Below are 27,824 nucleotides of genomic sequence, written 5' to 3'. Positions count from 1 at the left end.
TACAGCGGCAGAACTGGTGACCTATTTGTAAACCGACATACAACTTGCTGGGGATGTTGAATATCAAACATTTCTTTTAGACAGGAATTCCACTTTTGTCTAAAATAGTATGTTAATTGTTGGTATCCATTTTAAAATTAATTTAAAATATTAAGAGTACTGTGTGTGCCCTTTGCATAGTTATGCACACAGGGTAGAATTGGTAGAGGTCTCAGTGTAGACCTTTCTCCCTATCCCTGGCTGGCCTTCAGATCTCAGCATATTAGCTGCACATTCAAAATCTGGGTAGGAGGCAGTTTGGTGTAGTGGTTAAGTGCGTGGACTCTAATCTGGGAGATCTGGGTTTGATTCCCACTCCTCCACTCGCACCTGCTGGATGACCTTGGGCAAACCATAGTTCTTGCACAACTGTTCTTGAAAAAGAGCAGTTTCTGTCAGAGCTCTCTCAGCCCCACCTACCTCACAGGGTGTCTGTTGTGGGAAGGGGGAGGGAAAGGAATTTGTAAGCCGCTCTGAGACTCCTTTGGTAGTGAAGGGTGGAGTATAAATCCAATCTCTTCTTCTCTTCTTCTTCTTCTTGGGAGGGATATCTAGATGTATAAATGGATACCACACACAGGTCTCCTACTGCAGGTCCAGCCAAACTTTGGAAGGAAAGATAAAGCACTCCACCACATACAGTGTTGATCCCTTCCTATGAATCAGTGAGGCTGGCAAAGGGATTGTAAGCTAAATTGAGTATTTACTCACAAATGTCTTCATCAGCATGGGCTTTTTAAAAATTTAAAACCTTCTGTTAATTTCTTATGTCATATAGATGAAGGATGTAGAAAAGGGTGGACCAGTAAGTGTGTTGCCCTATCTAGAATACAACACTGCTTTTTCCCAGTCACAGACCTGCTTGGGTCCCAGCATCCTTTAGCTGCCCTGCTGTACCCCACCACTTGTGTGTCTCATCCCTGTGTTCCAAGTTGGTCATGAACCAAGAGGTCAGCTGTTTTTTAAAAAGCTACTTTCCAACACCTCCCACCTGTGAATGAGGAGCCCCATCTGGGAGTCTTCCCCATCTGGGAGTCTTCCCATCTGGGAGTCTTCCTTGGTATCGGCTGTTATTGGTAACAGCTTTGAGTCTGTTCAGAAACTTGTGTACCATTTTTAGTCTTGTTATCAACTATTATATTTGGTTCTAATGGAACCCTTGGCCTGGTAGTTGGTATAGCTTCAGAAACCAGGGGAGTAATAGTGTCCAGATTCTCACATATATTTATGGAATTAATCAGGAGAGGTTTACTAGGAGCCAATGGCAGAGGAGAAAATGAAGTAACTGATGATTCAATATTAGTTTTCCCAGAAACAATATTTCTTAAGTTAGAATACAGTACTTTAAATCTGGTTAAAATACGTAATTGGTCCAAAGATGGTAATCTACTAAAAGAATGTAAAAGGTCGGAATCAGTGCAGTCACGAATATCAGCTGAGTTGTTCAGATTGTTAAAGCACATTGGTACTGGAGGGTCTTCGCACTTCTTGTGGGGTGATGGTGCCGTTAAATCCATACATGGGGGAATGTCACAATTTGATTGTTATTGGTAACATAGTTTCTTTTATTGGAACAAAGTGAGTCCAGTGGCTCATTTAAGACCATGAAAGTTTTATTCTGCGTATAAGCTTTCGTGGGCATGCACAGTTCTTCAGATACATTGAAACAGATATCACCAACCATTACATATAGGTAGAAGGTGGGGAGGGTGTTGCCAGGAAGGGCTAATTAGAGTCCAGATGCATTAGTAAACATACCAAACAATCCATTGTTATGCAGCCAGGCTCTATGTTATAACCACAGCTATTCCAGTCCTTCAGACAGAGACCCTCACCTGAGGGATCTACAACAAACATTTTTGGAAATAAAATATCCACCCGATGAAGTCAAGAAACAGATTAACAAAGCCAGAATGGTACCCAGAAAAAAACTTGTTGCAAGACAGGCTCCAAGGAGACAATTACTGAGAAAACAGTTGTGGGAGTCTGACTCACAAATCCAGATAGTCCACAAGACATACAAAGAAAATATTTTCTAAATATTGTTGCCACTACATAACAAGGAACAAATTCCACCAAATCATAAGAAAATCCTTGTATTAGAATGTATCAACGTCTCCAGATTTTATAAAAAACGTTTCAAAAAAACGGATTTTCCTCAGGAAATATTCTATAAAGTAGTACAAGAGCTTTCATGCTCATAAAGGGCTAGGAATAATACAATGCACTCTGTAGTAGGATGCTGATTTTAAAACTATTCAGGCTGTGAACATGCTACTTGGTTTCTGATGGATCCCAGACGAAGGGCACAAATCACTTAGGCAAAGGTTTATTTATCCTATTGTACCTCTGTATAATGGAACTGCTGAGCAGGATTTGACCGTGTTCTTGCTTTCTGATACTGATGCACATGTTACTAGCAGAATGGCTTTGTTTGCACTGGCGGCAAAAAAGATAAGACGGGGTCTAGGACTTACTGCAAGTTATTGATGTATATTTCTGTTGTGCTTTGATTTACTTTGTGCTGTTAAGGCCAATGGCTAAGACAATAAACAAAACTTGAGAAACTTGATTAGTATGTTCGCATTACCTAGCATTACATTTTATGGCACACATGGCCCGGCCTGACAATGGGACATTTATGTCAGATCTGGCCCTCATAACAAATGAGTTCGACACCTCTGAACTACACCATCTCAGGCTCATTCACTTGCTCATCTTCTAACATTGTGTATGCCATTTAATGCCAACAGTGCCCTTCAGTTTTCTACATAGGACAAACAGGTAAAACCATATGCCAAAGAATAAATGGCCACAAATCTGACATGAAGAATACCCCCCCCCCCGAGAAACCTGTAGGAGAACACTTCAGCCTTCCAGGATATTCAGTGGGAGACCTCAGAAGAGCTGTTTTATTGCAAAAGAATTTCAAAATAGACTGGAAAGGGAGTGTGATTCAAAGTGCCCTAACTTCCCTTAAAGGTTAACGTGATTATTATAGGACCTAGTCTGGCTTGCAGGTGTTTGTGATTTGAGCCTTCCTGCAGCTACCATCCTTATCTCTTTGGAGGCCAGACTCAGGAATGAGGTGATTGGTTAATCGTGAGAATCTGTGCTCAGCTGTATAATCAGATGGAAGGGGGAATTAGGAGCCGACATTAAAATCATCTGGAAAGTTCCACTGAGAGAGATTCCTGATTGGACCCAAAGGACCAAGAAAAAAAAGGGGGGGGACTCAGCCCAAGCTAACAAAATATGTTATTATAAAAGTACAGATATTTATTACGGTGTACACATTAGTAAAAGATAAAATAGGTTAAAAGAAACGATCCAAATATCAGACTCTTAAAACTTTTAATACACAGAGCTGATAGCTTTACATATACAATTGATGGGTATATGTTATGACTAGTAGACCATACATGTTTCCGCCCCTTAGGGCCTTCTTCAGTGGTCAATATTACTATTGTAAAACAACACACATCCAGAAATAAATATATGGAAAAAAATTATTTAGAGCCAGGTGTTGCTTTCTCATGTGATGTGCAATTGCTAAAAGTTTACACAGTAGGCCACAGTAGGCTATGGATAATCTCTCATGGTAACTGCACATGCTCTCCAAATTGTTCTGGTAACAAATATCCAATGTGTCTGGATGGAAGAGACACACATGCTAGGCTAGAGAGAGTGTACTGTGTAGTGAATTTTTTTTTAACCTTTAAATAAACCTTATATAGGAGCTGCGGTGGCTCAAGTGGTTAAGACGCTGAACTGCAGGCTGTGGAGGGTCAGTAGTTCAGCAGTTTGAGACCCGAGTAGCCGCATGACGGAGTGAGCTCCCATCTCTAGTTCCAGCTCCTGCCAACCTAGCAGTTCGAAAGCAAGAAATTGCAAGTAGATAAATAGGTACCACTTCGGTGGGAAGGTAACAGCGTTCCATGCGCCTTGGTGTTTAGTCATGTTGGCCACATGACCACGGAAATGTCTTCAGACAGCACTGGCTCTTTGGCTTTGAAACGGAGATGAGCACCACAACGCTAGAGTTGGACTCGACTGGCTTTCGAGCAAGGGAACCTTTACCTTTACCTAAACCCTATATATCTTTAAAGGCCTGCTTTATTTGTGTGCAGGCACTGTTCAAGGGATAAGGAGCAGTGACCCAGGGGGACCAAGGCTTGGGTCTCTGACAGGGAGATTGCTGACTTACAACTTACACAGGATTTGAGATGGGCATGAACTGGTTAATGAACTAATCATGAATTTTGGCTGGTTCATGAAGCGATGTTCATGAACCAAAGAACTGCAATGAACCATTTAAAATTTAAGCCCCTGCATTCTGCTCCCCTGCTTTCTGTTTCCTGCAAAAAGTTGCAGGGAGCTGAAAGCAAGAGTTTAAATTTTAAATGGCTCACAAACTGATATGAACTGGGTCAGTTTGTGAACCAATAACCTGGTTTGAATGGGTTCATGATTCAGTTCATGGCTCAGCTACCAACCACAAATTGAGCCACAGAAATGTTGCTCATGCCCATCCGTACTCAGAACAATGGAACCCTCTGGGGTTAACAGAGATATTGGTTTCTTATCTCACTTCACATGCTAACATTCAGTTCTCGCATCTGTTTGTAAACTGCTTTATTATGCTGTATGCTAATTTGCTGCTATTCACAGGTTTTGCCAATTGCCTTCATCCAATCTTAGTTATATTTATTGCTCAGTTACTTATGCAACTTGACTCTAATTAGCCCTTCCTGACAATGCCCTCCGCACCTTCTGCCTATATGTAATGGTTGGAGATATCTCTTTCAATTTATCTGAAGAAGTGTGCATGCACATTTCTCTCATTATTAGTGATTCTGGCTTCCCTGCAAACTAGTAGTCTATCTGTATGTACGTGTATTGCATGGGAGTGAGGGTTTGGAAGGGCTTCCTGTTTCTTTCTCCCCACCTCTGAATGTCTTTGTTTCTCTCTCACCTTGTCCTTTGGCTCTGGCTCACTCTACAGTGTAACATATAGTGAAAGGTCAGATTCTTCCAACCAGTTTTTAGTAACCAAACCAAAGAGCATTGGTATAACAAGAGTTTAATAACTACACATAAATCCGAGGAAGCACTGCTACACACTATAGACATGCAGACTTTAGACGGAACACTACAAAGGAACATGAAAAGTATTTTGCTAGCTCATTCTATATTTACAAGACTATCTACATTCTTTTTCCTAGAATTGGGTACAAGATGAAGACACAGATTGTCAGATCTTGTCCATCCAGTTCCAGAAACTTTATACTGATGGACAAGGTCTGTGCCATATTTCCCAGTGTGTTGAGACAGATCTTCAATCGAGGCTCACATATTTATGGACTTTTCTATAGCCTGGGAGTTCCTTCAGGGGCCAACCAGATTTTAGGGTGCAGGCTGAAAATTTCCCACCTAGTTGTCTGACTCTTGACCAATCATTGCAAAAGTCTGGATTAAAGTCGTTTAGCCCACCAAGGGAAAATTAGCAATAATTCATCAAGGGCACTGGGCAGCTTGGCCAAATGGTAAAATTGATACTGGGATTCAGTTTCCTCTCAGCTCAGCCAATGAGCCTCCCTTCTTAGAATGCAAATTGGGATCTAACTGCCCCGTTCCAACAGATAATCCTGTGGTATTCTAAAAGCACATCTATCCTTTCTGAACATGTACCCTATCTTTCTAGTAAAGAACTAGTCATGGACGTTAAAACACAGATGGACTTCTAGGCTTGGCAACAGGACTAGTGCTATTGCTAATTGTAAGGAAATCACTGATTTTCCATTCACAACCTTTTATGCACGCGCAGTTTACTGCAGATTTTCCAAGCAGTAAACCTTTAAGCTTGACTTCAGATTCTGTTCCCACCTTACACGCCATTCTTTTTCCTCCGGTGTATTCATTATGCAGCTACAAAACCCCCCCCCCAGGTTTTTTTTAATTGGGGTGGCACATCACTTGAGATGTGTGGGGTGTGGCATCCAAAGGTTTTTTAAAAATTTTACACGATTGCCCTATCACAGCTGTGCAGTAGCATCCAGCAAGCACCTTCCATTTAAATGGGCCACAGACTCGCACTTTTGCACCTTCGTTATGTTCAGTTTATAATTTTCATACTAGGAGCCATACTGAATTAATAAGAATATGATCATCTCTGCAGCCTTTGTGTTTACCCCTTCCTCTGTGACAAGACATGTATTACACCAAGCTCCATGCAGAAGCAACCGTAGAAAGTTTTATCAAGAAAAGCAAACCAGAGTTCCCTGCATGCACAGCGAGCCCGGCTGGGTGGTTTAAACTGGATGGCGGGAGAAGGCAGTGCAGGGCTGTGTGTGTAGGCAGCCATGGGCTCCCACAAGCACAGTGAACCCAGCTGGGCTGACGTCTCCACATGTGCAGATACGCGAATGAGAGCCAGCACAGTGTAGTTGTTACAGTGTTGAGATCTGGGAGATCCATATTTGAATCCCCCCTCTGCCATGTAAGCTTGCAGGGTGACCTTTGACCAGACACATACTCTCAGCCTAACCTACCTCACAGGGTTGTTGTGAGGATAAAATGGAGGGGAGGAGAACCATGTAAGTAACTTTGGGACTCCACTAGGAAGAAAGGTGTGGTATAAATGAAGTAAAATAAAACATAGGATTCTGGACTGATACTGCTGTGCTTCAATAAATTTTCAAAATTATTTTAATACCATATTTAAAAATTAAAATAAGTAAATAAATGCTTTTGTGGCCAATTCCCTAACATACCCTTCTGTGTTTTCCTGTATAGGTTCTGGTTAGCGGTAGAAGATTTGAAAAGGAGACCAATACGGGAAGTCCCTGCCAGAGTCCAGGAAATCTGGCAAGAATTTCTTGCACCTGGAGCCCCGAGTGCCATTAACCTAGATTCAAAAAGTTACGACAAAACCACACAGAATGTGAAGGAAGCTGGCCGATATACTTTTGGTCATGCTCAGGTGAGTATAACTGGTTCATAGCTACATCCGAATAGTCTGTTGGCTGTGAAGATGTAGTACAGTTAGATACCTGACTGGTTTTCTAGTCTGTTTTCATCTAAAATTCTCTGAAGTTATTATTGACAGACTGAACATTATTCACATAACATGCCTGTTTGTACTAATTAAGGTCAACAAGATCTGTTGTAATCATTCAACACATAATTTAAAAAGTGAGCAATATGTTGTAGTGGTTAGGGTTTTGCACTAGGATCTAGCCCTCCCATCCTTGCATTTTTTGTTCTCCTAAAAATAATTTCTTAACTCACAAGAGTAGCTTCTTCAGAAATGAATCAAACATAAGTACAGATGTTCCCATCTTTTATCTCTTATTTCCTCCATGCTATCTTCCCCATTCATTTCCCACTGTATAAGTGGTTGTAATAATTTTGAATTTGGATTACCATTAACAAGATAATGGAGCAGAAGCAATGGTCTTTGAGAGTAATTAGTATTTTTTGAAGGACTGAGCTGATACTGTATGCTAGACTTCAGAACAGATATTTTATTTTGTGAATCTGAAAAATACAGTGTTCTTCAAACAGCCCTAAATCCAAAGAACCAATTTTCAAAGAATTCTCTGCTAGGGATGGGAAAGGCTCTTATATATCAAATTTGCTAGGTTTTATACATGATTCAGATTTTACTAACTAGAAATGTATGTAGTAATTTAAAATACAGCTGTTTTCCATGCAATTAGAATACAACAAACCAAAAAGAATGCACAAGATTTGAAGTAGTATTGTCCTCCAAGATGAGTATAAGACATATCAGAAAAGATCTGTATCCATGGAATATTTTTTATCAAAACAGTTGTAAGCCATTTACCTTTCCAATGTATGGAGCTGTCAGGATTATAACATGTGGCTTGAGCAATTCCTTTGTCCTTGATGAAGAGGTCAGGGTTCAGCCAATAACAATGGGAGCCCACATGTGGTCTGTGTTTAAATGGAATGTTTATCCCTTGCTCAATATATGACTTGTCATTTGTATCAATAAGGTATCCGTTTTATGGGTGGCCTGCTTTTGGCAGGACCTTTGCAAGTGGCTCAGACATAGGGCTGCTAGGTCCTCTCTGGTCACCAGCAAGGGATGGGTGGTTAGGGTTGCCAGATCCCACTTGGGAAACTCCTGGAGATTAGGGGATGGAGCCTAGGGAGGACAGGGACCTCAGTGCTTGGGGGGGTCAACAGTGGGAGGGCTTCTAATGTCCTGGCCCCACTGGTGGACCTCCTGATGGCACTGGTATTTCTGGCCACTGTGTGATACAGACTGTTGGATTGGATGGGCCTTTGGCCTGATCCAACATTGGCATCTCTTATGTTCTTATGTTCTTAGTCGCGTTCAATGCCACAGAGCCCATCCTCCAACGCATCAATTTTCTCCAGGGGAACCAAGCTCTATAGTCTGGAGATGAGCTGTAATTCCAGGGGATCCCCAGGTCCCAACTGGAGATTGGTATCCCTACCAGAAAGAACTGGAAGAATAGTGAGCATGGCTATAGTAGACGGCCAGATCTCCACTCCTGCTATCAGTGGCGTACCAACAGGATGTACCAACGCCCCACTCCCTGTTCAGTCTTCCGAAGTCAGCTGGAGGGTGCTTCAAGCCAGCCTCATGCGGAGTCCAATCTAAGGTCTTCCTTTTATTTTTAAACTGCAGTTCTGGCCAGTAGGGGCATAGGGAGTAGGGGCACAGGGAGTCTCAGCATAGCAAAAAGCCATCTAGGAGCGGCTCCTCATCTTGATCTAGGATTGGCTAGATACACTTCCATCTCTCCAAGACATGAGGAGAAAGCAGCAGGCGGGTAAGTTCCCTGCAAAGCCTTCCTGTGGCCTGCCGAGGTGCCTACCCTTTCTACAGGCCCTGTGCTGGAGCGCATGGGCTGAGAAGGCCTTCGGAGGCCACCACCACCACCCCCTGCCTTCTACAGGCCCTGTGCTGGAGCACTGGGCCTGTAGAAGGCCTTCGGAGGCCCCCTCACCCCCACCCCACCTTCTACACGCCCTGTGCTGAAGCGCAGAGCCTGTAGAAGGCCTTCAGAGGCCCACCCCCCCACCACCCCCACCTTCTACAGGACCTGTGCCGGAGCGCAGGACCCGTAGAAGGCCTTCGGAGGGCCCCCCGCCACCACCCCCTGCTCCCAGCCCCACCCCCTGCTCTCAGTCGGGACACGAGGAGAAAGCAGCAGGCAGGTAAGTTCCCTGCGGAGCCCTCCCGGGGCCTGCCGAGGTGCCCCCCCCACCTTCTACAGGCCCTGTGCCGGAGCGCTGGACCTGTAGAAGGCCTTCAGAGGCCCCACCACCACCACCCCTGCCTTCTACAGACCCTGTGCCTGAGCGCAGGACCTGTAGAAGGCCTTCGAACCTCCTCCGCCACCTCCCCACCTTCTACAGGCCCTGTGCTGGAGCGCTGGCCCTGTAGAAGGTCTTCAGAGCCCCCTCACCTTCTACAGGCCCTGTCCCCCCCATAGGTAGCAATGCAAGGAGTCCAGTGGCACCTTTAAGACCCAGGCTTATTCAGGCAGAAGCTCTCTGTGAGGGCAGATCTGCATGTCCCCCCCCCATAGGTGGCAATGCAAAGAGTCCACCTTCTGACACACTTCCAATGATGTCAGGGGGTGTGGCACATGCAAATAAGTTATGCTAATGAGTTATGCTAATGAGCTCCTGCAGCTCTGTTTCTACGAGATGACCCCTGCCTCTTGGACTCTTCAAGAGTAGCTCCTGCATCCAAGACGTGAACGCAAGCAATGATTGGCTCTTTGCTTTGGGGAAATAGATCTTGTTTGGTTTCAGTTTCCAAAAGAAGGGGATAGTTACAAAGGACAGTCATGTTGGTCTGCAGTAGAAAAGTTGGATTCAAGTCCAGAGCAACAAGATTTTCGGGGTATAAGCTTTCAAGAGTCAAAGCTTGCTACATCAGATATTTGTCAGATATCTGACATCTCTTATCTGACAAAGAGAGCTTGACTCTCGAAAGCTTATACCCTGAAAATCTTGTTGCTCTCTAAGATGCTGCTGCAGTAGAAAAGTTGGATTCAAGTCCAGAGCAACAAGATTTTCGGGGTATAAGCTTTCAAGAGTCAAAGCTTGCTACATCAGATATTTGTCAGATATCTGACATCTCTTATCTGACAAAGAGAGCTTGACTCTCGAAAGCTTATACCCTGAAAATCTTGTTGCTCTCTAAGATGCTGCTGGACTGGAATCTAGGAAAGGAAGGGGAGTATATTCCTTCAGCATGTCCACAAGAAGAGCCCACAGACCTAAGAATGTCTTAATTTATGGCCATGCCACAAGCCATCCTTATCCTGCTTGGTGACAGAATGTATTTAAGAGTACTGCTTCTGTGCTTGACATCAGCTAGGATTGCTACAAAGGCACTGGGTTTGCTGGGCACTGTACACTCTCTAACAACTGTAGATTGGCAACATCTCATATATTTGGCACGTTTCCTAAAAAACATTGTCTGTTTCTTTAATTCACCACAATGAGCAAATCAAGTTTTTTCTCTTGGAAGCAATTCTGATAAACTAAAATACTTCCATACTCCTTAAACATGCAAGATATACACAGTTAGTACTAAGTTCCTTTTAGGCCACTAGATGGCTGCCTTTATTCATAGTTTTTGTACAAACCTCCTGTTCATCCTGACTGTGGTGGGTAATGTGCTGATACATGGCATTGGAATAGAGGGTTTTATACTAGTTTGTATCGCATTTGGTATTTGGTGGTGGATGCAGCCAAACATTTCCTAAAAAATAGGAATTGGCTAATTGGTGAAGGTAATTCTCTGTGTGTGTGTAAAAATAGAAGAGGACTTTTATCCTGAGATATGACTTTATCTCTCACAAACAATTTGTTCTTGCCTTTAAAAATTCTCCAGAGACATACTCCACTTTGTCTTACGTCTGGTGTTTCTTAGCATGCCTGAGTTACAGTGTATCATTTCTGTACAACTCTCAGGTGTCCAAAGGTCTCATGCATCCTCATTTGCTATTTACTTTTTAATTTATTTAAAAGACTTGTATTCTGCCTTGCTTCTTAAAATGCCTCAAAGTGTGTTTCCATTCTGTGGAACTGCTTCCTTGAACTTGTATATAGCACCACCTCAAATCCTCCCTCAAAACCCGCCTTTTTTGTGAGACTACGGGAGTAGCCCCTTGAACATATTTCACATTCATCCCTTGTGTTTTCTCTCTCTCCATCTTCTCCATTCTTATTTTTTCTGTTGATTAGTTTAAATTGTAAATTCCTTGAGATTAGTGATTGAGTTGCTTATTCATTCATTCCTATAAATGTTTGTGAAACACCCTGTACTTCAAGAGCACTGTATAAACAAGAACCATAAAACTTTGGGAAATATATTTTGGCCTGCTCAGATAGGCTTGCCAAGCCCCCCGGGGGGGGCGGGAAACCCCCCGCCCCAGAGGCCCGTTCCCCGCCACCGGTGGATCGGGCCCCGGGGGAACCCCACCCCCAAAGCACCCGACGTGCACGTCACCCGGAAGTGACGCGACCACACCGGGCAGGCTGGGGGCAGGGCCACGGTCATCCGAGGGAAAACTCTATGGTTTTCCCTCGGATGGTCATGGCCCCGCCCCCCAGCATGCCCGGCATGGTCGCATCACTTCCGGGTGACATGGTTGTGGCGCACTCGTGCACTCCAGGAGCGAGCCGGGAGTCCCCTGCTCCGACAGCAGGTAAGACTTAGCAACCCTATGCTCAGATGATCATATTCCATGATTACGTTTCTGAGTAGAGCCATCCCTTAACTTCTGTTTTGAGCTGTGCCTATGTTATTTTGGAAATTGGGTTCTGTTTTACCAGTCTCTGTTGAAGATCATTGAAACGCCTTGATTTATACCTGGGAGAGGCGTCTGGCTGTTTTTCTTTCCACAGTGGGAGTCTTCTGCGGCAGTTACTTTCTTTTTGGAGGTCTATGGACACTATCTATGTATGGAATTACAGAGGAGCCTACTGTTGGTTTTGAATATGTTCTTTTTGTAGACTATGTTTAATTCTGAGCAATCTGTTGGATCAATGTCTATACACTCTATTGGGTTGTGACCACTAACCCTTCTTTGTATTTCAGTGAATGTAATATATAGTTTTGAATATAGTTGTGAATTGTAGATGGTCTTCCCTTGGTGGGTGTTGTTTGTGGCTATACTTTTACGCTAAGGGTTCCCTATTATCTTTGGTGTGTTGTGTCCAGAAGCAGCTTAGATTGGGTTTGCTCATTTGCACAGAATGGGTTAATGGAAAGGATCTGTATGTGACATTCCTGTGTTACCTGTATGTAGTGGGACTTCATTGCAAGTGTGCACACATGGAAGTCAGAATAGCGGGTCACTTCTTTTTCCTGTATAACATTATCCCACAGCTGTTTGTTTATTTTAAAATATGTTTAGCCTGGTTTCTCTGAGAAAGACTCGCATGCTCCACATGTGCAATCCACATGTGAAACCTTCTCATGTTATATGGAAGAGGACTGCTTGATTGCAGTGCCTGTGGAGTTGACTGTATTTCTGACATAGTCCCCCAAGGCAACCAGATTAGAATAATTTTGCAGTCTGCAAGCAGGAAATTCTGACTTCATGGACATTTTGAGACAGTGCACCCATTAGTTCAAAGCATAACATTACTCCTGAAATCATCTATGGTTTTTAAAAATTGGATGTTGAAAATCAGTGGCCTATGTGTTTGCCACCTATGATACTGTTAATTTTTTATTTAAGAGAAATGCATAAATATTTTCCTTACACATGTTGCCCTGCAAAGCACTTAATGTGCTCTTATGGACTATAACCCATAAGTGATTAAAAAAATGAACTGTGCAAAGGTATGCTTAAGGGACTGTACTGCATGGTGACCCAATATGATGCCAGTTGAGACTGCACACCTGAGAGAAGAAAACCTTCCTTTTGTGTTGCTGTTCCAGTGGTTCTTCAGGTCACCTGCCCTCTTACCTGTTGTGAGATGGACCAGTTCCCTAGCCTGCATAACACCATGCCATGCCAAGGCACAAGGACAAAGAGCTCCAAACACCTCTGACACACACAGGCAACCCCTGTCCCCCCCCCATCTACCTTCATGTAACCAAGAGGATCTACACACGGTTGCTTGGCAACTAATTGCTCGCCCATCAACGACCTGGCTAGGACCATCCAGAGACAATAGCCCTAGCCCGATTACTCATTTCCTCTACATCCAGGTGTCAGTCCCCAGTCTAAGTTACTAGTTCTCAATATTGACCACTCCCTAGCTCCCCTCCCCTTTTCCTTCTACCCCAATAGTATGTTTTAGGGACGGACTAACAGGAGGTGTGACATGGGGATGTGGCCAGTCCAGCCTGCCCCCCCACACCTTACAAAAGGTGATACCCGACCACATACTCGCTCTCTTCTACAACCCCTATCTAAGCTTTACCCCTCTTACATCCAGCTTGCTGTCCCAACACCCTCCCTCCATCTTTGACTCTAGGTCTGCAGCCAGAGTCCCACGTGTTTCTGCCGGTTCAGGACACGTTCCTTATATCTAATTCTCCCCTCCCTTCTTCCATTTAATTCTCCCCTCCCTTCTTCCATTGGAACGGTTCACTCAGCAAGGACAGGTAACTATTGCCCAAACAACGAATACCCTGCTAATGCGAATGTGCTTATTATCGATCTTTCCTAGAATCTGTATAAGTGTGTGCACGTTTGTATATTGTTTGAATGATAAGTATCCTTCAGTAAAAGACATCATTTTATACTGAATCCAGTCTCCGTGTTCATTACTGGTAACTACTGGAAAGGTGGGACCTCTGTATACAATGGTGTTCGCTCCCTAATTTGCCCATTGCCAATTAATAATCATAACTTCCCCCACATTAATAAGCAATTAAGGCAATTAGGCTAACGCACAGTCTGTACAGAGCAAGTCAAACCACCAGTCATACCTGAAGCTTTTGCAGAGCAAGGAGAAGTATGCATTATAACAGCTGCTCTAGAATCTTGTAGAAGTGAGCTAGATAAGCTGCCAGTAAGACCCTCACAACGATTCTTGCAATGAATTTTTGCTGGAACAACTCACATGGCCCTGCAAAACTAGGGATTGTCTACCTCTTCTCTGTTGGAAAAATCACTTTGCATAGCTCTCAAATACTATGTCGAGGCTTCAACCCCAGCACAGCAGAAACATAGCAATGGCATCAGTGTGTCAGCATGTCATACAGCTATAGATACATGTTGCATATTAATATAACATGAAAATGTGTATGACAAAGTGTGCATGCACATGAAAACTTTACCCAGAAGTAAACTTTGTTGGTCTTAAAGGTGCCACAGGACTCAAACTTTGTTCTGTTGCTTCAGACCCACCTGAATTCATTATAATCTGTGAATCTTGAAATGTATCCTAGCAAAAAGTGATACCTGTTCAAAGGGGTGATTTAAATTTTTATTTCTTTTAAAAATCTTTTAGGAGCACATTTACAAATTGATGAAAAGTGATTCATATCCTCGTTTTATACGATCCAGTGCCTACCAGGAACTACTACAGGCCAAGAAGAAGGTATTGGTCCATCTTGCATATTTATTTCTACTCTTTCAGTGGTGGCTTCTCCTTAACTACCTTAGTGGCTACATGCTCTCCTTGGGTAACTCAACTGAATATCTGGTAGGTGAAGTTAGCTAACTCTGTGCATCAACCAATACTACATGTGCCTATGCATGTATTTATTTTGCTTTTTTGTGTGTGTGTGCTTGATAAGTTGATTTAATTGGTTTTGTTGTGGCATTCAAAATATACAAGTCTTCTTGGACCAAGGGCCAAATCTGGGAAGTAGTTTATGTGCAGTGATGGACTGAACACCAGTTTGGTGTAGTGGTTAAGTGCGCAGACTCTAATCTGGGAGAACCGGGTTTGATTCCCCACTCCTCCACTTGCACCTGCTGATGTGACCTTGGTTCAGTCTCAAGCCCTGGCACAGCTGTCCTTGAAAAAGAGCAGTTTGTGTCAGAGTCCTCTCAGCCCCACCCACCTCACAGGGTGTCTGTTGTGGGGAGGGGAAGGGAAAGGAGTTTGTAAACCGCTCTGAGACTCCAAGTGAAGAGCGGGGTATAAATCCAATCTCCTCCTCTCCTCCTCCTCCTCCTCCTGAACTTCCCAGCTCAATTTGGATTTGGGCTCAGCAGACAAAGTAGCTTCTTCTTCTTCTTTTTTAAGTCATAAAATAGCTCAGGGGTTTCTTCGCCCGATTCTGTATTAGAATCATACTAAACATGTGATGGTAACATCAGGGTGTGACACAGCCCATACATCTCTACCACAAAGATTCCCTTATCCCTGTCATGGCATGCCCTTTCTTTCCTGAAACTTACAGGGCCACAGTGGGGCACCTGCAGCCACAGAGAAGCCTTGGAGAGTACTCTGCATAATGCCTCCCACCCTGAGTGCTGCAACATCAGTCTCCCAGATGTCAGGAAACTGAGGGAACTTAATAATACAGGCAACCAGAATCTTCAGCATGAATATCACATGCTCTAGAAACTACATATCCCAGGAAAACTTGTTATCTGTGATGAGCTATGGAGCATGTCATTTCTAGAATGTCCAAACAAAGGTAGTCCTCAGATCACAGAAGCCAGTGAGGCCTTTTCTTCCTACCTTTTGTGATGGTCTTCTTCAATCATGTTTCCAGATGTCGACAGAAGATACACGATTTGCCCCCTAGCTTTGTTTAGGGACTCCACAGGGCCATCCTTTCTGGACCTCTGCACTTTCACCATGATCCTCTGTGGCTTTGTGCCTGACTGAAGAAGGCAGCATGTTTCCCAGCTGTGAATTGCAGGCTGCACACCCAAGGAACTCAGCTGCCTTAATCCTTGTTCACTGGCTGGCTGAGGGTACTTTCCAGGCAAATGAAAAGCCTTCCTGCCTGTTCCTTAAACCTGCTTATCTTATAGCTGGGGCAGTGTCACTATTAAGTTATATACCTCCCCTGAAGCATAGGTCTCCACTGGGTGATTCCAACATTGGGGGAAAGTTTTCTTTCTGGATCCCGTCTCGTTGGAAGTGCCATGAAAACTAAGGGAAGACGACTATTGCTGCCAGGGATGGTTTTTTTATGCATAGATAATTTGCACAGCACCCTGAAGGACCAGAGCTGGGGTTGTGGCTAGTAAGGATCACAAGGCTCAACTAAAATTATTGGGGCACAAAGGATGGTTTGTAGATTTCACTAAGGGCTCTGACATTGCCACCATAATTTGAACACTGTGCAAAGGACTTGGGCGCCCTGGAGCATTCTTATCCTGAGCTCCCTGGTGTGTGGAATGCGTAAATGGGAAGAGACGGGACAGGTATGGTGACAGAGACTGATGGTTCTGGGTAAACTTTGTATGAGTCCACCCCAAATGTCACGGCAGGGCCAGGGGGCGTGATGCAGGCAAGCAAAGTCCAAGAGCAGTCCGAAGTCAAGACAAGTAAGACAAGCAGCAAAGTTCAAACAGGTTTAAATCAGAATCCAAAGCCAGGGTCAGACATACCAGAGTTCAATGTCCATAAATCCAAACGATGCCAGAGGAGTCAGAGACGAGAGCAGGGTCAACGAAGCCGAGGGTCAAAAGCCGAGGATCAAGACGACAAGAGTTCTGGAGCAGAGATACACGGAGTAGGTCCTGTCAAAAGACGTTTGCCAGCACAAGTTCCTGCCAGCAACAGGCTTGAAGATATACAGTGCTGGCTAATTAACTCGTTAGCTGGCAGGGAGGAAGGTCATGGTCCAGTCAATACTCAGGGCTGAGAGATCGTCTTGCACGCATGCGTGCATCCCGGCGTCGATCTCTCAGCTCCTGTCTCCGTTGATTCCGAAGCCTGGTCACAGCTGGTGGTGAATCGGGCGAGGAATCTCTGTGCTGCAGCAAAGCCTGATCCTGTGCAGGTGTTTCCTGGGAGGCTCTATCCTCCTCATCACTTAGGGAGCTTTCAGCCACGGGAGCCAGTCTTTGTCTATAAGTCTCTGCTGCAGTACGTTCCTCAGGAGCCTGTGGTGTCAATTCCACATGCTCCTGGCTGGCAGGTGCCTCCTCAGGGTCATCAGCAGGGGCAGGCATGACACTAAACTTGATCAGGAGTTTGGACCAAATTCATAATCATCTTGGGTTACTCATAACCATCAATGTATGAGTTTATGATTGTGAGCCCCTCCTTTAACTTCAGTGCCATCACTACTTGTGACAGTCATATATTTCTGTCTTTTAGAGAACTACTAATTGTTGCTATATGCATAATTTTGCCTTATTAAGGTCCTGGTCACACGGCGAATTTGCCGCGGGAGAGCCATGGGTGGTGGGTGGATTATCAGGGCACGATCACACCGCAACACACCCGTGGCCAACCCGTGGCATACTGCCAAAAAAAAGCGCAATTAAAAAACAGTACCTCGTATGTATTGGCAAACGGTTTGCCACGGGCTGCCTCCGGACTCCTGCGGTGTGATCGCGCCGGCCCCTTGTTAATGCGCAGGTGGGGAGGACAGGACCCGTGGTTTGCCGCCGATGCGTTGGATTGTGTTGCACCGGAGCAATTAGCCACGCCTCCCCCCTGTGTTATCCGGCCTGTGTGACCGGGGCCTAAAGTAAAACCATTTAAGACTATAGAGAGTTAACCCATGATTTATAGGTTTTGGGGGATTCTGTTTCTCTTTACATTACATCTATCGCTTTATCATGCTAGATTACCATTACAAATGGGCATTCTAGCTCTAGGCAAGATCTGTTGAGAAGCTCCCCTGTCCCATTGAAATGAACTCTAATCCATGAAGCACAGGAAACCAGCCAGGTAGACAGTAGGACCTTTATGCATTAAAGGATTACTGAACAAGGACAGGGAGATGTAGTGAAATTAAACGAATACTTTGCATTCTTCACTGTGAAAAAAATAAACTCCATGATCTGAAGCATTGTTGGGGTGGGGTGAAGGCATTGGAAGGGCTAGGTAAAGTAGAGAGGTGAATGATAAACGTTTAAAGTTAGCTGGCAGATTACAAAGTAATAAGTCATGGGGTTGCATGACCTTAACCAAAGAGGTCTTGGAGAATTCAAATGTAAAAACTGCTCATTTTTGTTTTTGAAATATGCGACTTATGTCTAAATCAGTCTCTTTACCAGATGATTAGAAGGTAGCCAAAGGTACACCAGTGTTTAAGAAGACATCTAGTGGGGATTTTGGGGAGTGACAGAATGATCAGTTTAAGTTTGGTTTAGGAATGGGCATGGTTCGGTTCACAGTCCGAACCCTGAACCGAGCCAGTCCGGCAAGTTTGGGATATGGCAGAACAGGGGGAATCTTCTGGAAAGTGCTTTCATTTTCGCTTTCCCCTTTCTCATGGCTGCGGCTCACTGCAGCCAGGAGAAAGGGAGGAGATCACCCGGGAAGAGGCTTCCCTTCCCCCTCTCTCCCAGTCACGGCAAGCTGTGGACAGGAGAAAGGGGGGTGATTGCTCAGGAAGGGGCTTCATTTAACCCTCTGGTTTCACTCCCCCCTTCAAAGTTGTGCGGAGCAAAACCAAAGGGTTAAATGGCTGGCAGCCATTTAAACTTAACAGCTGAGCTGTGGACCCTGCTGCTCAGCTGTTAGGTTTAATTGGCTTCCAGAAATTTAACCCTCTGGTTTTACTCCTCACATACATGTGTAGATGTATGCAAAAATAGTACAGCATTCATATCCAACAAAAACATTTACAAAGCCAGCTGCAAAAAAATGGAAAACTAAAACTATGGACCAACACAGGAGCAAACTGCCTTATCCATATTGCTAGCAAGCTGCAAAAAGAGGAGGTTGCTCCCCCCCCCCCGGTGGCCTGCCGTATGTGGTTGGTGGCCTACATTCAGCGTGGTGGGTTCCAACAAGTTGTACGGATCTGGCTTACAGGAATGCTGCTGGAGTCGCCACTATAGAAACTGGCCCTGCCACTTTTATGTACATTCAAATCTCTCAGTATAGCACTGAGGCAGGGCTAAAAGAGGTGTAGGTAACAAAACGTTGTGAGGCTGAGATAAACTAGCCAGGGAGCATTTTTCAAAGGGCTTTTCAATTAATTCCATGATGCCCATGACAAGGATGAAACTTCAAAGTTAATAATGTTTTTCCTCCGTGTTTTCCAAAGTACCACTGATGCTTAATGGATAATTTGTGCCCTGGATGCCTGGCTTCTTATCATTAGTAGCTGGTATACCAATAGGACAGCCCAAAATCAAGCACCATTCTCCATCTTACGTTGCTATTAGTACCTCAAGCAACTGATCATGCAGGAAGAGCTTGAGAGTCTCTGAGAGGAAAAATGCTTGGGCTTCTGCAAGCACCTATCCCTTTAGCAAGCCCACACCGCATCGTTTTGTCATTTCTGACTTTCTTCTCTGTGGCACTCGCTTAATCCGTTTGACAACAAAAATCTTTCTCTTCAAAGGCCCTGATCCAGAGGTCCTCTCATGTACCACCTCTCATGCTTCACCTCACAGGTGATCAGTGCTGTCACAACTGACTGAACCAGCCAGGCATTCAAAGATGCAGGACTCATGCAGGAGCACTCTGGTGCACTCCTGGCTTGGTGCAGGAGAGAATGGGCTTCTGCCCACAGCAGCCTTTTTTAAATGAGAGGGATCATATTCGGAAGGGCAGTCCTGGCCCCTGTGCTTGTGTGTGTGTGTGAAGACTGCCCAGCTGCCTCAGGGGGAAAAGGTGAAACGGCTTTTCCTCTGACTTTTCTGTGAGCCTTTGCACCCTCTACTATGCTTGCTTTTGCACTGTGATTTGTACATGAGCTTTGTACTTTTGCAGCCCCCTCTGCGTCATTGCTGCTTCCCCCTCCCCTCCCGTCCCCCAGTCTGTTCTTTTTGGCTTCTTTTGTTTGGTTTGCTTTCCATTTTTTTTGTTTTTGTTTTCTTTCACTTTAAGTTTGGAAACACAATGGATCGCCGGACGTCTTTTGAAAAATTCACACGCAATGTGGTAAGTTTATAACCTTGTAAGACTTAACCGTTAACGATTTTCCTCAGTTTGTTATTCAGGATGATTCCTGTACCCAGTTTACCAAGTACTGCTTGAAACACTGGCTCAACTGAAATTATTTGGAATTATGTAACCTGAAAGAGTGATTTAAAGCAGGCAGCACTGTCTTATCTACTCTTTCTCTCTGAATTAAACTCTCTGTAGATGTCTTCCTTCTCACCAGTGGTGACCGGCAGTGGGCGACTAGTGGAAATTTCTGGGAGTGAGACAATCAAGAGACAGGGGAGCTCCCACCATTACTAATAATCCTCAGAAGGCAGCAGTCGAGACGAGGGACCCCCTCAGTTAGTTCTGTACAAGTGGATGGTTGCTGATTGGCTAGCTGGCCATAACTAACATTAGCGATCCATGCCAAGTAGCATCCACCCCACTGCACATCATTGACTGAATTGCCTCTGCCCTATCACGACCTCCTGATGGTCACTAGTTATGGGTGTGACCTTTCTTCCACCTTGCCAAACTGGCATTGGCAGCCAGTGGTTTCCCCTTTACTAGCTAATGCTGCTTCTTAAGTTGCATTTTCTTACCTCAAACCATCCTTTAAAAAAAATGTTCCAGTGCCTATCGATTTTTTCTATCAACGTTGTCAAGTTCAAACTAAGTATTCAACACATTTATTTTTGTAGGGCAGAAACATCCCAATTTTCCCATGCCATAAAAACTGTACACCAACACTGAGGGCGAGCACTAACCTGTTATGAAAAGAGGTAGAAAGATCTTGGCTTCTACTCCAGTTTGTTGACATTGTCTGCTGAATTGTGTGCATTTCATGTGTGCAGGTGTGTGGTGTGTGTGTGCGTGTGCACATTTAAGTGTGATGTATCGTGGCTTTTGCTGTGACAGCCAGTTACTAAAGTTGTGTGTGTTGAAATGGTTTTCCACAAAGCATCAGCAAAGATCATGGTTTTTGTTTTCCGTTTTTTTCCTATGGAACACTTTTTCCTGACCCCGTACATGACTTTAATAATCCACAAATCATCAAGGCTTTAAACACCACCCAAAATCCATTAAGTTTTGTCATGAAGGCAATGCGACAGGTGGAGTGGAACTATCTTTGGTGCAAGCAAAATAAAGATTAGGCAAAGCAGTGGTTAGTAATTGATATTTAGGGTAATGTGAATGTTTCAAAATAATGCTAGATTACAGTATACAATTAAGAAATAAACTGGATTACGGGCTTTTTAATGCTGTCATCCAGAACTCAGTCAGTCACTGGGTCTTGCACACTAAGACATATTTGTGAATTGCGCCCCTACCTATAAAAAATAATTAGCATGGTGTTTGAAACAAAAACCCCTATTTTTGCATGGTGGTTTTGCCACAGCATGTTATTCTGTGAGTTCTGTATGGTCTAAGGGGGAAAAAAGTTTTATAAAATAAGCGTGTTGCAGTATAGTAATAAAAGTGTGTGAGTGAATTTTTTTCTTTTTTTATGATGCCAGGTACTATATTAAACAAAGGCTAAGATTACCCAAGTAATCTTAGAGTTTTAGAGGTTTCCCTTTTGCAATGACTAGCAGACTATAAAGCAAAAGATGACCACCAACGTGCTGCAGTACACTAATGCAAATTTCCTACCCTATGTTAACATTGCCAGCTCCAGGCACATCTAGGAGTTAGCTGCCCCATGGCCAAGAATGCATGAAACATGAAGAGTCCCTGTGGTGTAGTGGTTGGTTTGTCAGCCTAGGATCTGAAAGACACAGGATCAAATCCCCACTCTGTCATGGAAGCTTTCTGAGCGGCCTTGGGTCGCTCGGACGTACTCCGTCTAACCTACCTTACAGGGTCGTTGTGACTCTGAGGATTAAAATGAAGGAGACAAGGACAATGTAAGCCACATTGGGTCCCCAATGGGGAGGAAGGTGGGGTATAAATGATGTAACATGGTCGTGTGATATCCCTATCCCAAGTATGCTGGGGTTCGCCAGAGTTTGACTGCCTAACCTGATGCAGGACAGAAAGGATGTGATGGGAGGATTGCATGAGCACATTAGGTTTGTGGTTCAAATCATAAAGAATCAAATGTAGCCAATCTACACTAGTTCTGCTTATGCCACAGTGGGCTAAAGCTGCAACTGGGCAGGGATAATTGTTACAAAATGGTTTTGCCGCCTAAGAGAAAGACAAGACAAGAAAAGTTATGACAATTGACCATTCATTCCAAAGTGTAATGAGAAATCAGTAGCCACTGAAGGGTTATGCTCTTTCAGTCCATTCTGTTCATGTCGGCTCTTCTCTCCTCTACCCAGTTTCACCATCTGGAGCACAGGATTTTGAGGAAGAGTTATGGCCTTTTTACCTAAGGACATGCTAGGAATATGCATAAAAGGAGAAGCAGGATTTCATGCACTGATCCTGCCCAAAACATATTTCCCAATCACAGGGAAAAAACCTACTTTTGTGCAGAATTCAGATGCTTTGTGCTGATGGACATGATCCTGTACCCCCTTTTTGTGTGTTCTCAAAGACACTTAACGTCATATGTGTCAGCCTCGTGCTTCTCTTTTAGCCAATCTAATTATTATTTGAAGTGCCGATAGATATTGAAGCCTAGTATGAGATTTTAAATCCATAGCCCAGTGTTACAAACTCACGACCAGCATATTTCCTTTTTCCAACCAGTCAGCCAGTTGCAGTCCTCATTAGTCCAGGACACAGTCTTTCTCCTTTTTTGCCATTCCAAATACCCAAATATCAAGCCAGGCCAAGCCAGTGGTACAATACACTGCAGTACTTTCAGGGAATTACAAGACACTGTTTCAGAAGTACTTATGCGCTCTTTCACACAGAGAGAAAAGGGTCAAAAAGCAATACAAAGAACATGAGAGAAGAAAAAGAAATGAAGATTTGACCTAATGTCATAGTTCCAAGGGTATTCAAGATAGTAACTTTTCTCCCAGGAAGAGATTTATTTAAAGTGATAGATACTACAAACATCACAAATTATATGTTATATGATAGACATATCAAACAAATAGACATACATTCAGCTAGAGGGAGAGAACCTAGTTCAGTGGCAAAAATATGCTTTGCAGTATCCAAAGTCAGCAGTTCAGTTCCTGTCAAACCCCAGCTAAAATGATCTTAGATACCAGTGCTGGGAAAACACCTTTCTCTTGACATTTTTAACCAGGGATTACAGGAATTTAATTTGGGCCCCTCTCTTGGAGATTCATAGAATTCAGGTTCACAGCATTGACCTACTACCAATAGGACTCTCCTATTCTTGGAAGAATATAGTTACCCTCTTGAATTCTCTGCCTTCAAAAGACAAAAGGAAGCTGGCTGGGTCAGTGTAAGGCTGCTTAATAGGTTTGTAGATTGACAGGTAATTATAGCATGTATTCACACTGCAGCATTTGGGTTTTCTGCTACTGGAAATAACTGAATAACTTTTTTAAAATGGAGTGCTGGGAAATCCATGTCTTCCCACCAATAATAAAAGCAGTGAACCTCTTTTTCTGTGGTTTGTCCATTGCTAATATACCAATTGTGTAATTGCTATGTAGTTGCTATTACTTTTCAGTCCTAGTTCAAATATAGTTAATGGCATCTAAATGCTGTTAAAACCAGCAAGGCTTTAACTTAGTCATGACTAACTTATCCCATTGATTTCAACAAGAAATGGAGTAATAATAGAGAACCTCATCAAGGAAATTTGCCGAACTGAGTGGTAGTATTAGCTGGGCTCCTCTGCAGCCTGCCCCCTTTCATCTAAAAAAAGCATCTGAGCACTGTAGAACATGTGTTTGCTGGGAAAAGCTAATTTAGGATAATCTCAAAAAGCAGAATGACTGGCAGGAGGAATAAAATATTATCTCAATTGGTTTTGGAATGTAATGTTGTCTTGGATCCTATACTTCTACTGATGCAATAAAAACGTCCAGTGCTAGGCGCTTTCTATGTGAGTGGGAAGCATTGAGTGCAGGAGAAAGGCACTCTGTGACAGATGAAAATATTGCAAAAGTGGGAGAAAAATATCGGGTCCAAGCCAATATCCACGATCTCTAATATCCAGTATTTTATTGTTGGAGACATTGCAAGGAACACGTCAGATGGTTTATGGTATTATTGTAAGGGAATACAGAGGGAAGACTAAAAAGACAAAGCGGTTGAGGAAAACATCTGAAGAATTCCTAGTCAAATTATTTCCTCTAAAATATCTGGTTTTAAAACATTGCTGGCCGATAACTGACTCCCCTATCACATTTTGTCCTTTTTTAAAACAATAATCACTGCTGCACATCATGCTCAGATCTACATGCTGCTTTGCATTAGGATTAGCCCATTTGGTGCACAATAACTGAAGTTTTGGTAAAAGTGTTGCTTGAAGTGTATCATATACTGGCTCTTGCCATGATTGCTAGTTAATGCAAGCAGCACCCATAAATGGAGAGTAAAGCTAGTCTGTGATGAGCTTATAACCATGGAAATTTGTATCAGTGGATGGTCATAATACACGCATATGATAAATGCTGAGTGTTGAAGCTAACACCTAATGTTTGTCAGACTACTTTGCAAACATAAGCATATTAGCAGTAGACTCAAATAAATATGATGTTTCATATTCATTTTTTTTAATCTTATAAAGTTAACTTCACAGTCTTCAAAACAAAAACCCACAAAAATTTAATTAGAGGGGCAGATTTTGGCCATGAAACTCACATCATGGTTGCTGTCGACAGGTAACTGCCAATAAAAGTTATGCAGTTAGATCCACATTCTGACTGAGAGATCCAAGTGGTCTACTGAAGTTCAAGTGACTGTTGTTTTGAAAAGACTTTGAAATCCAGGCTGTTGATTTCAAGTGTGTACATTGTGTGGCACTTTAAACTAAAAGCCAAAGTCCTCTCATCACTGAGCTTGGATTTGTTTAGAGTAGCAAATCACTGGCCCACACATGCATATACAGTCACATGATTTCTTTGCACTGTTTACTAGGTGAATTATAGTAACTAAAATGGCAATGACTGAGAACCTTTTGTGTGCACTGACTCCACTGAAAGAAAAGTCTTGCATCTGAGGTGGTAGGGAAGTTCCATCTGTGGTTTCATGTCAGTGATGGTCCATTCACACATGCATGTCATTCCTTGACAGCGCAGTCATCAGCTAGTGAAATGGTCATGTTTGAACCTAGTCCGACAGCAGGCTTCCCAGGTTGGATGTAGTGATGTGCGAAATGTTAGCCTTTACCTGCCGAGCACTATCGGTGCTTGGCATTGAAGTGGGTTTTCAGTGATTATGCCTCTATCTTCTGTTTTCTTTTATTTGTTTGTTCTTTATCTTTTCCTCAGGGGAAATCGCTCACATCAAAGAGATTAACCAGTCTAGTGCAGTCCTACTAAAAGGATCACCTTGTAGCATGGAAGCAGACTCAATCATTATACATACTTTGTAGCTCACTAATTGCCTGAAATCAGAGGACAGTAGAACAAGATGTTGCATGAGCAAGGACCTGACTTGTTTTCTTTTGTGTATATCAAGGCATTACAGACGCCAAGGGACTCGCTAACCTTTCGATGCCTCCATTTTGAAAACTCTCTGCTCACTTTCGCCTTCATATCAAGCTGGATCTGTCTCTTTTTATTTTCTGCAAGTTCAAGTACAGTGAAAAAAAGCTTCCGTCAGGCACAGTTTATTTACAATACTGTCAGTCACAAACTGGAAGATGTGTAAAACAAATTTGAATATATTCATAAATATACTTACTATGGCATCACAGCTATTGCACAATGAATTAGCACAGAAGGTTCCATCTCACAGGTGTATTCACATTGAGAAAGAAAGCCAGTGTCTTTGTCTGTCGTCTGTACATTCTATGTTAATGTTTCTTGCATTTATTTTTATACCATATTTTAAAAAAAGAACACCTTTTACTCCAAATGTATTAAAGTTGATCCTTTCTCTGTAAATTTGTGTATGTTTATATTGTTGTTTTATCTTTCATTAAAATATGCAGAATCTCTTCCCTTTGAGAAAACTATGCTTATTGGCGTGACAGCAGCAGCAAACTGTTTTTAACTCTGCAGACTGGATGAGTGGGTAGCAAAGTGGCAAATGAAGGTCTGTGTGTATGTGTAAGTTGACCCCCCCCCAACTTTTCAATGCGTATCAATGGGATCTGAAATGACAGTAGCTGAGCAGGAAAAAGATCCTGAGGACATGATGGGTAGCTCAAAGAAAATCGCCACTCAGTGTGCTATAGTGGTGAAAAGGCAAATTTCATGCTAGGGACTGGTAGAAAAAGAACTGAAAACAAAACACCCAGTATAATAATTATAAAATAATGCAATGAAAAGTGCATTGAAAGCGCACTGAAAGCGCATTATCCAACATGTGCAAAAGCAGCCAGTGTTGGATTGTGGCCTAGGCCCACAGATGGATCCCAGCAATGTGGGGCAGCTACTACCAAAGAAAGGCTCATCCTGTTGTGGGGGTAAGGACTAGATGTGAGTCTCAATGCAAGTATAAGAGACAGAATCGCCACTTTCTTTCAGATGCCTTTTCAGTGCTCCAGCAAAGTAGCAATGATCCAGAAGGTACACACAGTATCGATATTGCAGGGGTTCTTGCGGTGTAACCACTTGGGTGGCAAAATTCTTGGTCTGGTATTGGCTGAAGGGTAAGACTGGTCACAAGAGCTGGTAATGTGTTATGTATATATTTGTACAGACTAATTGGTCTTGTTTCCTAAGGGCTTGGAGGAGCCCTGCTGTTGTCTCATAGGGGATGTCGTTTTAGTAATTCCTCCCAAATGGTCTTATAAGTGAGATGTTTTTCTTGCCTAAGTCTGGGTCTCTTAAGTTCTGCTGGATACACTTCAGAGGTTTGCAGTCAACAATAGTATGTGACAATTTCCAGATGTTCAAACAAAGTACTCTGAAATTCCAAAGGAAAATTCTAGCAAGTATGGACTGATTGGTCGTCTGGGAGGATAAGCAGAGGGACTCTGGAAGGTTTTGTACGACTCTAGAAAAATGTTTAGTATCAGGAACAGATAAATGATACAGCCAATGCCCAATCTCCTAATTTTATCCTTGTCTTTTACAGCAGTTTGTTCTACAAATATGTAGCCCAATCCTTATGAATGTTTACTCAGAAATAAGTCCTGTTGAGTTCAACAAGCGTTGTTCCCAAATAAGTGTGCATGTTAAAATGTCTTAGGGCATGTTGAAATACATTTCACAAATGACCACAATAGGTGTTTATGTGTGAAAAAGCAAGTATAAGAACAGATAGAACTAATATTAGCTGAGGCTTTTTGCTGTATGTGAGAGGGAGAGCTAACCTAAGCACATCTACTCAGACGTAAGTCCTACTTTATTCAATGGGATGAAAGTTCTCAGGGTTAAAAAAAATGGTGCTTCATAGTGCATAAGATGTGGGAAATGTTCTTAGGAGTCACCTGCACTCTGATTTTCAAATATGATGAACTCTTACTAGTCTAGGTAACCAAGCACCTGACCTTTAGGGAAATACTACTCACAATGCAAGAAATGCAAAGTTTCCATATATGTGTTTGCTGTGTGGTGATGGAAGGAATTTTAGGGGTGAACCGGAGGGAGGGTGGTGATGCTTAAACCCTGCCCTGCCGGCCAATTCTCCCCTTCTCCCCACCCCCAGCCGTTTCCCCCCTCCTGTGTTTCAAGGACAGAAATGAACTTAGCTGGCTAAAAAGTGGTTAGGGAAGAGGTTGCAGGAGA

The 27,824-nt window shown here is 43.2% G+C and overlaps 1 protein-coding gene across 1 annotated transcript in view; it reads left to right on the top strand.

Moving 5' to 3' along the window:
• The window catches only part of RGS7 (regulator of G-protein signaling 7), a 69,374-nt gene extending 43,543 nt beyond the window's left edge, over window positions 1-25,831 (top strand). Inside the window, exons 12-15 of the mRNA XM_015421722.1 lie at window positions 6,835-7,021; window positions 14,530-14,619; window positions 20,005-20,058; window positions 25,606-25,831. Of these exons, the coding sequence (XP_015277208.1) occupies window positions 6,835-7,021; window positions 14,530-14,619; window positions 20,005-20,058; window positions 25,606-25,797 (523 nt within the window). The 3' untranslated portion in view covers window positions 25,798-25,831. The remainder of the gene's footprint in view (window positions 1-6,834; window positions 7,022-14,529; window positions 14,620-20,004; window positions 20,059-25,605) is intronic.
• Window positions 25,832-27,824: the final 1,993 nt, after the last annotated feature.

Source organism: Gekko japonicus, unplaced genomic scaffold (genome assembly GCF_001447785.1).
Source record: "Gekko japonicus isolate JY-2015 unplaced genomic scaffold, Gekko_japonicus_V1.1 scaffold378, whole genome shotgun sequence".
In the NCBI taxonomy this organism is placed as follows: domain Eukaryota; kingdom Metazoa; phylum Chordata; class Lepidosauria; order Squamata; family Gekkonidae; genus Gekko; species Gekko japonicus.
The sequence above is the reverse complement of the archived record's forward strand: the minus strand, read 5'-3'. Positions and strand labels throughout refer to the sequence as shown.